The sequence below is a fragment of the Leguminivora glycinivorella genome, chromosome 11, assembly GCF_023078275.1.
Source record: "Leguminivora glycinivorella isolate SPB_JAAS2020 chromosome 11, LegGlyc_1.1, whole genome shotgun sequence".
NCBI classification, from domain to species: domain Eukaryota; kingdom Metazoa; phylum Arthropoda; class Insecta; order Lepidoptera; family Tortricidae; genus Leguminivora; species Leguminivora glycinivorella.
Window position 1 is genome coordinate 22,778,290 of NC_062981.1, and position 16,423 is coordinate 22,794,712.

Below are 16,423 nucleotides of genomic sequence, written 5' to 3' on the forward strand. Positions count from 1 at the left end.
ATAAACTTTTTCTTCTCCATTAATATTTACTGAGATATTAGGGTTCTAAGATTAGTAAATGGCACTAGCACTTTAATAAAATTAACGCGTGTCTCGCAAACGGTCTAGGATACAAAATGACGACTTTTATATAGGTATAGGTTAGGTTCGTTAGGTATCTTCAAACGGCCGAAGGCTCCTATTCTGTGCAGTTTCTGTAATAAGCGGGGCTCCGTCGATATCGCTTTCTGTCTCTGGCGCCTTAGTAATGCTACGGGAAAATTTTGCAACTTTGCACCACTCTAACTCCTAAATTAGTAGGTTTTAAAAAAAACTTTAATTTATAAAAGATGCTAATTTTAATGCATTCTTTCTAATAAGAACAAAACACTATGCTAGAAAGAGTGCAGAGGAAGTTCTGTAGGCACATTTACAAACGACTGTACGGATATTACCCATATATGTATCCATCTCTATTCGTAACAGGAATGGTTGGTCTTCAAACTCTAGAAACCAGACGGAAACTGCTGCATATTATGCATTACCGCCAACTGTTTCACCATAGAGTAGATGACGCATCCGTGCTTGAGAGAATGGGGCTGCAAGTGCCAAGAGCGAATGTGGTGGTTGGCATGCCGGGCGCGGTGCCGGCGCGGCGGCGGCGGCGCCTGTTCGCGGCGGCCGGCGCACCGCTCGAGCCCGAGCTGCTCTTAACCGCATCATGTTGGAGACAGACGATATTGACATATTTGCTGATAGTGTTGGTGTGTTTTACAGAAAACTCTTAAGGTTCATAGACTCTACACACCTTAGGTGATAAATGTAATAACCATAGTTTAACTTTTAAGTGTGTTTGCTTTTATTTATGTCAATTTAACATGTACATAATTATATTACCACATAAGTGCTTTGGTGAAATACTGTTAACTTTTGGTATTTTTAATAAATAAATAAATAAATAAAAAAACGTGGAAAAGTCCCAGAATCGGGCCCCTTTTGCTATACTCTGACCGCCCCTGTCTATACTACTGTAATGTTTGACGTTATCACGTTAAACTACCGTCCGTAAACCGACTTTACAGACAACCAATTTTTTTTGATTTCGTCCTCCCATCGTTTGAGTGGTGGGCGTTGAGCTCTTGATCCATCTCTGGGGTGCCACATGAGGACTTTTTGGCTCCATTTTTCGGTCTTACATCTTACAGTGTGGCCTGTCCACCTCCATTTTTGCATATTTGCTGTTAACATGTACCTACTCATAAGTGCTCTTGTACTAATGTAAGTTTATTTAATTTGAGGAAGAATGTCCTAGAATATTTTAATTTAATTTCAGTACAAGTCAAGGTGGAGCCATTATGTCCAAACGAGGATGAGCAAGAACTAGAGTGTGACTTGGGCAGCACCATAGAAAACTGCAATGTGAAAATAGAGTTGGCGATAAGTCCTGACGGGCCTGGGCCCGGTGATGGCTGTTTGCATCCTGGTAAGTTTCATGACCTTGTGATTACTACTTTGGTGTTTTCGGATGAAAAAATTGTTCGAAGAATAGTTGTGCCATTTTGAAAACAGTTCTATAAAATACATATTGGATTAAGGTTAGTGAGGGGAAGACTGTCTACTAGTATGAGCACTAGATGGTCTTTCCGTACTCAGCGCGTGGGGACGGTCAACTCTGGATGGAGCTTTAAAAGAAGTGATTTTTATCACATAAATTTACTTTAATTCACCAAAGTATTATAAAAGCTGTGTAGAATATAAAATTTGCTAGCCCAAAGGACCATGCGGATCTCTCCAGACTACTTCAATAGTCTAGTTTTATCCACTTAAATTTTATTTCAAATAAAGTATGCCGGTCTTGCCCGCACTGACCTTAATCATATTCAGTCATCTTTTATTCAGTATCAGCTATCTTAATGATATCACTTCATATTTTTTTTTCTTCATCATGTATAATTTTTCTTTTTTTTAGATGTACTTTGACACTTAGAGACTATACATCTCTAACATCTCTTAGTAAAATAATCATAGTAACTTTGTGCTTTATTATTATATATATTATATTTTATATTATTTGATACACTAGCAGCTGATAGCTGATGCGTGTATATCACTGCACTTGTTGTTCTATAGTTAATGTTTATATAACTTGTAACTTTGTATAATTTATTGAAATTTATTTCCATAGAGTACCTAGTCTGTTAATATTTATTGATGAATACTTTTGCATGTTAAATTGCATCTTGTTTTTTAATGCATGTTAATTGTAAGATGTAATGTTTTGAAAAGAAGTTGTCCGCCGAGTTTCTTGCCGGTCCCATAGTGGATACCCCCTCCGACTGAGGGGGGACTGAAATCTTCTCGAGGTCTCGAGGCTGAGGCGTAGGGTTAGAGCCGGCGTAGCTTTATTTGACGTTCATATGCTCATTGTAATATGCCTACTTGGAAAATATATATTACGTTTCATTTCATATAAAAGAAGGATAAAACTATTTATGTGGGTTTTTATGTTCACACTAGGGATTGCAATCCGGTCTGATTCCCAATCCGGCCGGATCCGGCCGGATTTCGGCCCCAATCCGGCGGATCCGACCGGATCCGGCCGGATTGGCCTTGAGGACTAAAAGTACCCAAATAGTGCCTTTTTTGCATGTTTTCACCATAATATGACAAGTATGATGGTATTTTGCATCACGATTAATAAACCAACAGTTTAAAGGCTTAGAAATCAACTTGTTTACCAGTTAACAAGTGAATTTTACTATAATAATCAGTCGCAAATCAAATTATTTCGTTCTTTTGAAACTTTGATAGGATAACAAAATTATTATTAGTGTAACGTTTTACCGTAATACCTATAGAGCTTTTAAGATACGATAAAGAGCGGACATTATAACATAAACATACATGCGTTATGAGATCAGTATTTTAAAAAAAAACCTGTATTGTGTTATTTTACAGTTAACTTTACTCACATGAAAAGAAGAACAAAAAAAAGTATCGCAATCATATTAAGTAAGCATAACTATTAAAAGTTAGCGTTAACCTTTTCTCAGTCTGTATAAAAATATCCAGTATCGGTTAAGAAAAACTACAGTAACTAAATTTAAGTCAGCAAGAGTAATTAGTCAGCAAGACCTTAGTATTATTTGCTATTGCTGAATCAACAATCTTACTGGTTACCTTTTAAAAATGTTAATTTTTAAGCTTTGAATTTTATTATTCTCGTAGCAATATGCTGTCATACTTCTCAATCTTCTCATATTATGCTGAAAACATGTTGTTGATCTTGAACTCCTACGTCATCACAGAGGTGCAAAGGGCCTTCACGAGCTCGCGCCACGCTTTCCTATCTTCAGCTACCCTCGTGGTCTCGCTCCAGCTCGACCCGGTCGCTCGTAGTCCGTCCTCAACGGACCGTTTCCATGAGTTTCCAGGGCGCTCGGAGCCACGACTTGCATTTTGCGGTTTTCAGCCGAAAGCAATGGTTGCGTTATTTCGTTCCCCTCTTTGAATAGTGTGCCATCCATGTTCCTTTTTGTGTCGCGGTTAGCTGCTATATACTCCATAGGTCTCTATTTCGGATAGTGTGTAACTAAACCTCCGCTCACCTTACTTATTTACTTACTTACTTGACTAACCAACAGTATAGCTAACCCCCCTTTAAATATATCCCGTAAATTTGGCCTTGTGATCGTCTAGCGTGAATAAGTAGAACCCTTCGATGTGAACCGCGATAACCTAGATCCTTTAATGAGTATCAGCTGTATTTTTGACTAATTTTTAAAATTTTATTTATTTATATTTTGGAGAAGAATAAAGGTTATTATAGCATAATAATATAGTGTTATAGAAGAGTATTTTAACAGATTTAGGCCTAGAAAGTTATGAGTGAGAAAATTAATGACGTGATGAAGGAATTTTTAGAATAAAAGTTAGTGAGTGAAACATACATAAAATAAATATTAAAAAATATTTTAGAAAACATCGGCTACGCTCTATTTTCGATTCCGGTTTGGGGTGAGAACTTGCGATACCGTCTGGAATCCTTAGGCCCAATCAAACCACATTATCGGGCATCCTAAGCAAGTAAGCCTGAAGGGCTATCTATCTACAAACTAACCCCTTTTTTATTTTGTTTCTTTTCACTAGCTAAACCCCCCTTTTCCCCAATACTGCTAATAGACCATAACTTCTCGATCTTTCAAATGTTTTATCGAAACACCGAGCAGTTGCTAACTTTTATAAGAAATAAGTAAGTCAAACTTTTCTAAGCTTTAGACTTTCCATCAGTGGACGGCGCTCGCATGCCACTGGGCCCTATAACAAACAAATCCTTTTATTCCAAAGACAGTTTGTTTCCCTAGCCAATTTGATAGAATTTACCTTGAAAAACTAGTTAGCAACACTAAGTGTCCCGCAGCCACACCGAAAAATCAGAAATTGCTACCACAATTATTAATTTCACTCAAATAAATTAAGTAATAAGAGTTTTTATAAATTACCAGTTTTACCACATATTTTAAGATAGTAAACACCACATTTAAAGTCCATTAAAACCATATAAATACACGCCTATCAATTATACTTCAAAACCAATCGTAAAACAGCCCTAATTTCATAGAAATAGTGTGTGACGCTACCCTAATCCTATTGTTTTCCCTACTCTAACATATCTGAAACACAGACCCTCACTTACCATAGATCTTGTGTTCAGAATATGTACAAGTGTATCCCTACTAGAACTGTACAGTTCAGCCAGCGAAGCTGAGATAGGCAACCTATAGGCTTGTGTCGATCAGATCCCCCCCTCTGCTTTTGCCCGCGGGCTAGGGTAGCAGAGAGTAGATCGCCCTATCCGTGTATATATCCAGTATTCTAGGACACACCAGTACCAGCCACATGGGAGACCCAGCTGCGATCAAACTTTACTTAGATATGGATCAATCACAACCGAAATCCCCAGCGACCAACGCCAGCATGGACTAGAGCACCGAGTAAATAAATATATATATATATAGGACCCCAGCCTCAAATACTGCCGACTTCAGTGAGCAAGGATTACTCCTAATGCCTTTCGTCAATCGTGAAAGTCCTCACTTCCATCTAACAGTTGGACTCTTTGAGACCGGTGAGAAAATACGCCTTTTGTAAGTAAATAAAGACGCCCAAGCCTCCACTTGGAACAAAAAGACCCCTAAACGCCTTATGTTTAACACCGCGAGGTATAAAGCGCTTAGCCGGACAACAGTCTGTCACAAACAATGATCTGGCTTATAACTTTCACAAAATAACCCCATAGAAAATCACTCAATTCAATTTTACTGACCAACTAAACAAACGAGTGAAGTTTCCTTTACGTGCTATAATCTAAGCTTAGTTTTGCAAGAATTTCTCCCTACAAAACCAAACACAGACTTATCTCCAAGCACCAGCCATACATCGACCCAGTCTTTGTATTGCTTAACGGCACTCACGAAACAAAGCACAGAAAACTTCACTATACACATCAATTTAAATGTAACACTACACTATAAATAGAACACTAAAATAACCCCACAACTGACGGTAAAGCAATTCCACCACAGGTCTAAATTCAACTGTACGACGATATTGTCCCCGCACAATCAAACAGAGACACAATTTCAAAGTTTACAATCACTTAGAATAATTTCCAAGTAAAAACAAACAGAGAAATAATAGCAGAACAACTTCACTCACCAGTATAACACACGAAAGCCAGAGACACTGTTAGTCTTGTAGATATTTTAAGAATGACGCGCGTCGGCTCGCTCCGACCCTTTTATAGATTCTATCTCCGACTTCCGACTTCTGACTTCTGACTTCTGACATTCGACTTCCGACTTCTGACATTCGACTTCCGACTTCTGACATTCGACTTCCGACTTCTGACATCGGACTTCCGACAAGATGGCTACTCAATCGTGTGCTTTGTTTACTAAGTCTTATGCCCTATGCATTAGAGTTCACGATTAACACACGGATGTTTGCTTATCAACACGTGCCGAGTGCACGTGTTTTAGAGAGAGACAGAGCTATTGATATTGATACCTATGTAGTCCAATAGTGGAGCGATTCGCAAATATTTTTACGTAAATATTATTTTGTGGAACATTCTTATTTATTTTGTAAGTAATTTCGCAATGAAATATTTTATCTGTTACTAAATGTTACATTGAATGATATATTCAGGAAGTATAATAATCAATATTAGTCATTATTACCTCTCTGACTCGTAATTGGAACCAAGACATAATATCGGAACGTTACGCAGCTGACAACTGTCAGTGTCAGTATTCCGTCCATGTGAACGTAGTTTGTTGATAAATACGTTTTTCCAACCTGTTTTGCATCAAATAATAGTGAATTTTATGAGTGAAGACGTAACTAAACATGTGATTAACCATCAAAGATATTATTTGTTAAAATATTCAATGAAATCCCGAAGGAAATATGCACCAAAAAGTTGGTCAAGGAAAAGTTGATTCGCCGTAAGTTTTATATGTAATAACGAGTCCGTTTCCTCATCATAGACGCTTGTTCTGTTACAAGTGTCTGGCCAGAAAACGCGAAGGATCGACCTCAGACCATGATTATTTGTCACTCTCCACCACTCCACATTATGCATCCCAACAAACAATCCCACAGATTTAACTACGGATTCCAAAACGGAAAGTGTAACGCGTTGCTTTAGCACATTATTTGACTTCCAAACGGCCTTCTAATGCAAAGAAAATACGTACTAAAATATTTTTTTATTGGAAATCAGACCGGATTGCAATCACCTGTTGAGCGACGTTCAAATGTTGCCGTAAAATTATTTTTTTTTGCACTATTTTAACATATCGTGTTACATTACCGGATCCGGCCGGATTACCGGATCCGCCGGACCGGATTGCAATCCCTAGTTCACACAATACATCTACAAACTGGCTGGACGTCTTTTCACCTTTGTAATAAACTTCTTTATTTCTCTCTTTTTTCTCTCCTATAGTAGAAAGAAAACTTATTGGGATCATACTGCGAGACCACAATGTGGTAGCTCAGAAGACCCTCCGGCCACATACATAACCACCACTATTCAGTTGCAAACTGAAGAATGTTTTGTCCTTCTACAATATTAGTTGCGTTGCGATGCAAGAGTTTATATTTATATTCATTGTACAAATCCAGATGCAATCATACTTTTCGACAAGTAACTATTTTTATTTCAGGCTGATGACAATATAAACCTCCGTCAGTTAAAAATCAAACACATAGATTTTTAACTGATGGAGGTTTGCCATGATGAGGATGCCAAGTTTAATATAATATTATAATAAAAACGTTAGATTATATACCTTATATTATGTTTTTGTAGCCGTCAGTAGACGGTAGGGATTGCAATCCGGTCCGGCGGATCCGGTAATCCGGCCGGATCCGGTGCTTTTTTCATGATACCGGATCCGGTGAAATTCACCGGATCCGGTAATGTAATTTAATATGTTAGAATAGTGCAAAAAAATAACATTTACGCTAACATTTGAACGTAGCTTAACAGGGGATTGAAATCCGGTCTGATTTCCAATCAAAAAATAATTTAATACGTACGTTTTTTGCATTACTAGGCCGTTTGGAAGTAAAATAATGTGCTCAAGTGACGCGTCAAACTTTCCGTCTTTGAATCTGTAGTGAAATCTGTGCAATTGTTTGCTTGGATGCAAATTGTGGAATAGTGGAGAGTGACAAAGGGCCATACGACAAAACTTTTCGTTAACATGTCACTGAGGTCGATCCTTCGCGTTTTCTGGCCAAACACTATCCGAAATCAAGACCTATTGAGTATGCCAGCAAACACCCATTAGTGAGGAAACCGCGACACAAAAAGTACATTGGTAGCACAAAACTCCAAGAGTTCCCTCTAACGAAATAACGCAACGATTTCTTTCGGCTGGAAATAACCCGCCGCTGGAAGGAGCCTTGGCTCCGGGCGCCCTGTAAACTCATGGAAGCGTTCCGTTGAGGATGAACTACGAGCGACCGGGTCGAGCTGGAGCGAGGCCACGAGGGTAGCTGAAGATAGGAAGGCATGGCGCGAGCTTGAGAAGGCCCTTTGCATCTCTGTGGCGACGTAGGACTACAAGAACAACAACGTTTTCAGCATGATATAAGAAGTATGAGGGGCACATTGCTACAAGAATCATAAAAAAACAATTCAAAGCTTAAATATGAACATTTTTAATAGGTATCCAGTAAGACTGTGGTTTCAGCAATAGCAAATAATACTAAGGTCAATTACTTTTGATGACTTTAATTTAGCTACTGTAGTTTTTTTTAGTTCTTCTTTGCGTGTGAGAAAAGTTAACTGTAAAATAACACAAAACCGTAAAAACTTTAACTGTAAAAAAAAAAAAACCTAAAAAAACTAGTAGTGCGAAGTATTTACAATGAAAAGCAAGCTTATTACAACAACCACATAAATTCACATTATAAAGATTCTAAGTCATTATGGAAAAATCTTAAAAAAACTGTTTTATCAGACTCGAATAACCGAGACTGTCTCCCTGACCGTTTTAATGATCCAAACCTGATCAACGATAACTTTTTGGATGTGCCTGGGTGTAGCAGGGTTCCACTGTCTACCTTTTTAGATTTTGAGGGTAACTTATTTGGTAACTCTCTTTTTAACCTCAAGCCGGTCAATGAACAGCAGGTAGGTAAATATATTGTGGCTATTACTTCAAATTCAACCGGTGTAGACAACATTAATAGGGATATGATTGTACTTACACTCCCGCGTACGCTCTCTGTGATTACGGCTATCATTAATAAGTCAATATTGACTGGAGAGGTGCCTGCTATATGGAAGTCTGCCCTGGTCACCCCACTGCCTAAGGTGGATAACCCTTCTGAACCTAAAGACCTAAGGCCAATCAGCATACTTCCTTTTTTGTCTAAAGTCTTGGAAAAGGCTGTTTATGAGCAGTTCTACAAATATATAGAAGACAATAATATTCTACCTGACGTGCAATCAGGGTTCCGCAAGGGAATGGGAACGGTTACAGCTCTAATGGATGTAGTAGATAACATCATTTCAGAGCAAGACAATGGCAAGGGTACCTGTCTAGTGTTATTAGATTTTTCTCGCGCCTTTGATTGTATAGATACTGCCTTGCTAATCGCTAAATTGCGTTTCTATGGAGTAGGTTCGAGATCACTGGCGTGGTTTAGTGATTATCTGAATGGACGCACGCAATCCGTTAAATTAACTAAGTACGATGGTACAGTAATGATATCTGACTCTAGAAACCTAACCCGAGGAGTGCCTCAAGGCTCTATACTCGGCCCTTTACTGTATATTATATACGCTGCTGATATCACCAAAAGCATCAAAAACTGCAATTATCACCTATACGCAGATGACGTTCAACTATATTATGCAGCCCGTCCAAGTCAGTTCGATGAGGCACTACAAAAAATAAGTACAGACCTGGAAAATATCTCCACTTGGGCAGATAATAACGGATTACTGTTGAACCCACTTAAATCAAAGTTTATGATACTCGGATCCAAAGTACAACTCTCTAGGATTTTATGTAATGAACCTAAAATTTTTATAAGGGGTTCACTGATCGAACGCGTAGACGAGGCTAGAAACTTGGGATTAGTCATTGACAACCAGCTGAGGTTTGAGAAGCATATAGGAGAATTAGTGAAGTCGTGTTTTTTTCGTCTTAAGGTCTTATACCAAGTACGATACCTCTTAAATGAGGAAATTCGTAAGTTGTTGTGCGAATCGCTGGTACTCTCTAAGTTAAATTATGCAGACATTGTGTACGGGCCACGACTATTGGAAAAAACTCGTCGTCTTATCCAAAGAGTCCAAAATGCCTGTTTCCGTTTTTGTAGCTCAATACCACCGAGAACACACATTACACCATACCTTAACAAAGCATCCATATTAAACATGTCCTCACGGAGGCACTTACATCTAGCTAGTCTCTTATTTGGCGTTTTGAATGACAAAAAGCCCCATTACTTATTCTCTAAAATACGCATATCCTCTTTCCATGAACGACATGGTACACGGTCTACCAGGCGATGTCTCCTAGAAGCTCACCCTCACAAAACTGTTGCTTTTACAGGCTGTTTCCGGTATCTCGCAACCAGGTGCTGGAACAATATCCCGCCCCCGATTCGTCAAATTAAAACTAAATTTACTTTTAAACGTCATTTTAAAAAATATCTTTTAGAAAAACAAAGTTTGGGTATCCCTTATGGCTACCTGGTTGCAGATTACCGGATTTAGCTTCAGGTTTAGCTCTAGCTGTAGCAATTATTTTACTATCTATCGATCTAACAGATCAAACACACATTTCTTTTCATCATAGCATTCATCTCACTCGTTTCATAGGCAATTATTTATAGATATTTTAGGTATATAATTTCATCTCTTTACAATATTTCTTATTCAATCAATTATGTGTTATCGTGATCTGATCCGGTTCCGGCAGAATATCAGTGCTGCTGCCTCAGGGCGTAGCGTAATACTGAGCCGTGACCCTTTTGTCTTGTTGCGACGCGCACAGTATCATAGTACGCTATTGTAAAAATCTGTGTAATTTCCTGTTTTCCAATTTGCTTATTATGTATTCTAATTCTTTTTTGTAACTTATTTCTTTTGTGTATTCTGTGTGTATTGTGACAAACAAATAAACGTATATCTATCTATCTATCTATCTATCTAAAACATAATTATCTTTTTTTAAATAGTTATCTCATTAAAAGCTCTATAGGTATTACTGTAAAACAATACAGTAAAAATAATTTTGTTATCCTATGAAATTTTAAAAAGAACGAAAGAATTTTATTTGCGACTGATTATTTTAGTAATACTTGTAACTGGTAAAAATGTTGATTTCTAAGCTTTCAACTTTTGGTTTATTAATCGTGAAGCAAAATACCATCATATTTCTCATATTATGCTGAAAACATACAAAAAAAGTAACTATTTGGTACTTTTAATCCTCAAGGCCAATACGGATCCGCCGGATTGGGACCGAAATCCGGCCGGATTGGATATCAGACCGGATTGCAATCCCTAGTAGACGGGCTCACACAGAGCAAGCAGCATCTCAAAACCAGAACCACTGCCTTGCGCGGCAAATGGCCAATGTAGAAATGCCTCGGTCACGTATCTTCCGTTGGAAGAGGATATTTACTGCCTACATCGGCACGTCCTTATTGGCTATTTGGCGCGTAGGGTATTGCTTCGTGACGTTGTTTTGACCATGCGTAAAGCAGCATTGAAAACCAAGAACATTTATTTTTCGCAGAAGCACAGATTAAAACAGAGGATGTACCATCACAAGGTTGCTCCGTGCGTGTGGAGCGCGTGGCCGTGGACGCAGCGCGGGGCTCGTGCTCGGCGGGCCGGGACCCGCTGCGCCAGCCCACGCTCTACTGCGCCTACTGCGGCGCCGGCTTTCTCACCAAACCGCTCCTCGTCGACCACGAGAAAACGGAACACGGAGCCACTATTCACATCTGCCCCAAATGTCAATACACCACTCCCAATAAGAACTTTTTCACGGCTCATATGCGTCAACACAAATCAAAAAACCTGTTCCGATGTGGTATCTGTAGCTTCATGAGCTTCTTAAGAACCAACGTGCGCAAACATCGACGACGAGTGCATAGTGAAGAAACTTTCAAATGCAAGTTTTGTGAATTTGTGTGTGGTAGCAGAGCTTACTTAAAACTACACGAGCAAGGACACACTGGTGAAAAGCAGCGTTTAAGCTGTGACCACTGTCAATTTAATACACTTGTGAAACCTAACTTGGAGAGACACATGTTATTGCACATGGGCATTAAACCGTTCAAGTGTAGCAATTGCAATGTCGCGCTGAGTTCCAAAAATGATTTACGAATTCATCAGAGAACACACACGGGGGAAAAGCCCTTCAAATGTGACTTTTGTAATTTCTCAACCGCCACGAGAAGGTGCTTACGTAACCATAGAATGCGACACACCGGGGACAACCCTTATCATTGTGCCCACTGCAATTACACAACTCCTGCAAAAAATAGGTTAGAAAGACATATGATGTCACATACCACAGTATAAAACCAGTAATAACTCTTCTTACAAACGTCACGCCGCGCGGTGTGTCCCCCTCCCTCCCCTCGCATGCGGCGAAAACATGCGAAACTGGTGATTATTGGGCTGGACAGTCGGGGCCGCGTTTGCGCGCTGTGTTGACGTGTTGAGTTCGGGAGAAAATGACGTCAGCACCGAAGACATATTTTCGTTACTGTAGTGTTTATGGGTGTATGGAAAGTTCTCAAAATGCGGAAATGTCATTCTTTAGAATTCCTAGACACCCAGAAAAGTAAGTGGTTGTTATATATTTGCAGTGTTAGGTACATTATTGCTTACGTAAATGGCGTAAAAGTGAGATTTAAAGCTAGAATGACACATTAAAATCAATAAGGATTTATCTGTAACGACATTTAGGTAGATGCTGCGATCTATCTAGCTCGAAAGTTTGGTACCTACTTAAATATTGTGCAAACATCTATTCAAACATTTTATGTAAATATGATTTCGTCAGTATTTAAGAAACAAATACGTACTTGAATCTTTATTAGATAAAAAGGTAGAAAGAGCGTTGGTACTAGCATAGCGCCATACACAGTTACTAATACGAGTAGGACAGTAGGTACCTACGTTTCTAGTTCAAACGAATCTTTTTTTATTGTGATGGATTGGGTGTATTCTAGAGAAAACATATAAAATGAACACTTAAATTAACGCTTTTGCAATTATTGTTACACAATCTACTATTGCGCGTATGAGAGTAATATATTTATAATGATTTTTTGTGTCTTCAATACTGACTAATGTGGTGTCATGACGTGGTATTGTTATACTAAAACCTACTTACAGTTAATAGTACCTATTAGATTTACAACAACTTACATTGTACGAAGTCGATTATAGTAACGTTGTACAACCCTGCGTGACCTTGCGCAGTAGTAACGACCGCGCCGCCGCTGCCGGAGATTAACTACTGATATATCCTTATACTGTGCACATACTGACTTGAAGCCTTTCAAATGCAACCAATGTGATTACGAGTCCACACAGAAATCAAACTTGAAAAGACACCTGTTGAAACACATTGGTGGAAAGCTTCACAAGTGTAGTCAATGTGACTACAGAGCTCGGTACTATGGCAGTGTACGAAGACATCTAAAATCAGTGCATAAAGCTAAAGACAGTGAAGTGGTTAAATTAGAATTGAAAATTGAAGAGAACAATGATGAACAGGATAAACCTTTTAAATGTAAATACTGCGATGTCGCTTGCGAAAGGAAGTTTAACTTGCAAAGGCATCTAACGAGATGCCATAGTGAAAAACTTGAGAAATTATATAAATGTCACTATTGCGAGTACACTACGGATGTGCCCTCTGACTTTAAAAAACACAAAGAGGCTCATACAGAGCTTAAGGCTGAGCTTAAAAGAAATAAGAAACTTAAACCATTTAAATGTACGCATTGTAGATATAGCTGCAGTAAGGAATCCGATATGGAAGTGCACATAAAGACACATACGAAGCTTTTAAAATGTAACTTGTGCGACTACTCGTGCCGTGAGAACAGAGCCTTCCGGAGACATATGGTGAAACACGGAGAGAAGCCTTTTGCCTGCAAAATGTGCGAGTTCGCATGTGATACGTGGGAAGCCTTTAGAAGTCATAAAACTGTGCACTCTGCTAGAAACAGTAAAAAGGAATATAAATGTAGCGACTGCGAGTTTACGTGTAACCACCCGTATGGACTGGTGTCCCACAGGCTAGTGCACAGTGAGGAGGTATTTTATGCATGTAGTATGTGCAGTTACAAAACTTTGCATAAAGCAGCGTTGAGACGCCACGAGATAAGACATACTGATAGTAAGCCTTTTAAGTGCAGTTATTGTGATTACTCCTGCTGGGAGGCGTATTTGCTTCGACAGCACGAGAAACGTAAGCACAAAGAGGAGACAACGGATACAGGTAATGGAGGTTTATGTGAAGAAACGGTGTTGAGCGTCGAAGCGCCGGTGTCGCCCAAACAAGAACAGCAAGAAATTGAAGTGAAACTGGAATTTGTATGAGCTTTAATCATGAAACGCAGTAAAATTAGTATTTAAGGCTGCGGTTACGATAGAATTTTCAATTCTGATCCTGATAGCGTCATTCAAAAACTTGATAAAATTCGCAAATATTTTAAATGCCTTACAACAATAATGAGAAAAATGTGTATATATGTATGTTTTAAGGGCTTTTATGCTTTTTCCAGCCAAAGATCAATTGGGCCAAATAATCTGCAATACCTAACGCTATTTCTATATTACTGGATATAAGCATTTATAATATTAATACATGTAAATCATTAACTATATTATATGCTTACATAATATTATGTCAAGCATACCTATTCTTACATTTTTGTTACGGTGCTTTAGCTTTAGTTTTGGTCATACAATCTGATTGTTCCATGTTATAAAATTTGTTAAAATAATTTTAATTTGTACCTGCTTATGCTACAAAAATTTTACTACTGTGAGCGTCAGAATGGCGGGTGTACATCAAGCAATCCTGGTGTGGTATACGTCTTGGTAGGAGTTTAACTAGTGCTATAAATGTTAAAAAGACAAATGTGCGCTGGGGGCAAAATTCGAGCAATTCACTCTATATTGAGTGGACTCCAGAGATATTTAAGAAAAAATTAATTGACACCTGTGCCTTACAGCCATTCTGACGTCAGGTTGGCGGGTGCACTTCCAGTTCTAGCTAATGGCTGCTTACTCAAGGGTGAAAGTACTGCCTTCTGACGTCAGGTTGGCGGGTGCACTCTAGCAATGTGCTTCCACATGTATGAAACACACACTAATTCAGAGAGCCGTTGAAGAGTAATATGGGATTGAATAAATATATCTATAACGCCTGCTGAAATAAAATAGCAATGTTCATTGCCTGCAATGCAGCATTAACATGCAGGCGCTTTTCACAAAAAAGTGATACTTATAGATATATTTATTCAATCCCATATTACTCTTCAACGGCTCTCTGAATTAGTTTGTGTTTCATACATGTGGAAGCACATTGCGAGCACTAACCTTAGGCAGTACTTTCACCCTCGAGTAGGCAGCCATTAGCTAGAACTGGAAGTGCACCCGCCAACCTGACGTCAGAATGGCGGGTGTCATTAATTTCTTAAATATCTCTGGAGTTCAAAGAGCACATTGCTCGAATTTTGGCGCACATTTGGCACATTGCTAGCACTAACTCCTGACGTATACCACACCAGGATTGCTTGATGTACACCCGCCATTCTGACGCTCACATGCTCCTACACTGGCTGTTGCAATATTTTGCGCCAGTGTGGGAGCACCATAATCTTTAAATGCACACTTAAGTCCCCAGGACTTACCTGTTTAAGTAAATTAATTATATTTGTCCCAGAGTTTAATTAAACCTCCTGAGACTCAGAAGCAACTGTTTTGTTTTGTATTTACAACCTTTTATCAAAAGATAAAAATAGATTTAAGAATACGTACAAAAATAGTAACCCCGCATACTATTGTTAGTACATATTCCCAAATCTATAATTATCTAATCTAAGATTTCTCCAATAATTATTATCCTTAAGCTGTAAGTTCCTCTTTCTGACACATTTGTATTGAAGTAAGTAGCAATGTGCCATGGATGTGGCTAAGACGTATCGTTTGCCAAATCTCTCGATTAGTTACGAATTGGTTCAATCGACTGTACATAAGGCCTAATCGATTCAACCAGCAGGGCAATCATGGTCGCGCGATAAATGATAAAACATCGGCCGTCCCTATCGCAGTTACAAATAGTGCGATAGGGACGGCCTGATGTTTTATCATTTATCGCATAATTGCCTGCCAGGAGGCGCTTAAACAAGAGGATCTATTATACCTACAGAGTTACTGTCGAAGTAAAATGTGTAATCACAGTGCATAGACTGCTATCTCTTGACACAGGCTCAAACTTTGAAACCTAAGTTTTTACAATTTGGCCCATATTCCTAGCTTAATACGTTTTAAAATGTCAAATATTACTAATAAAAGCTAGCGCTATCTAGCTGTGAGAGTACCCCAAAAGTGTAATGCCATTCAGGCTACCGTACCTTTTTCCGTATGGTATTGAGGTACGTTTTTTTCTTAGACTATCTGTCTTTACGGAGTTATATACGTTTTTGACCGAAGCGAGACCAACATCAAAGTTAGCAAAGATACCTCTATAGCTGTTAACTGTTTCTGTGCGGATGATACGAGAGGCGGTTTTTTGCGGGTGGAGTATTCAAAAGCGACAACTCATTCGCCGCCACAGGGCAGTTTTCGAAATACGAATCGGTTAAGAAATTA

At 38.8% G+C, this 16,423-nt stretch overlaps 2 protein-coding genes across 2 annotated transcripts; both read left to right on the top strand.

Annotated features, from left to right (window-relative positions):
• The first annotated feature begins 1,250 nt into the window (after positions 1–1,250).
• On the top strand, positions 1,251–12,090 carry LOC125231249. The gene is made up of 2 exons (XM_048136639.1): positions 1,251–1,462; positions 11,313–12,090. The coding sequence occupies exons 1-2, from the start codon at positions 1,445–1,447 to the stop codon at positions 11,628–11,630; spliced, it is 336 nt and encodes a 111-aa protein (XP_047992596.1). The 5' UTR covers positions 1,251–1,444; the 3' UTR covers positions 11,631–12,090.
• Positions 12,091–13,573: 1,483 nt separating this feature from the next.
• Positions 13,574–14,143, top strand: LOC125230868 (zinc finger protein 513-like). The gene has a single exon (XM_048136121.1). The coding sequence runs from the start codon at positions 13,574–13,576 to the stop codon at positions 14,141–14,143; it is 570 nt and encodes a 189-aa protein (XP_047992078.1).
• Positions 14,144–16,423: the final 2,280 nt, after the last annotated feature.

Coding starts and splice junctions, on each gene's coding strand:
- LOC125230868 (XM_048136121.1), top strand. CDS start 13,574: ATGGAAGTGCACATAAAGACACATACGAAGCTTTTAAAATGTAACTTG.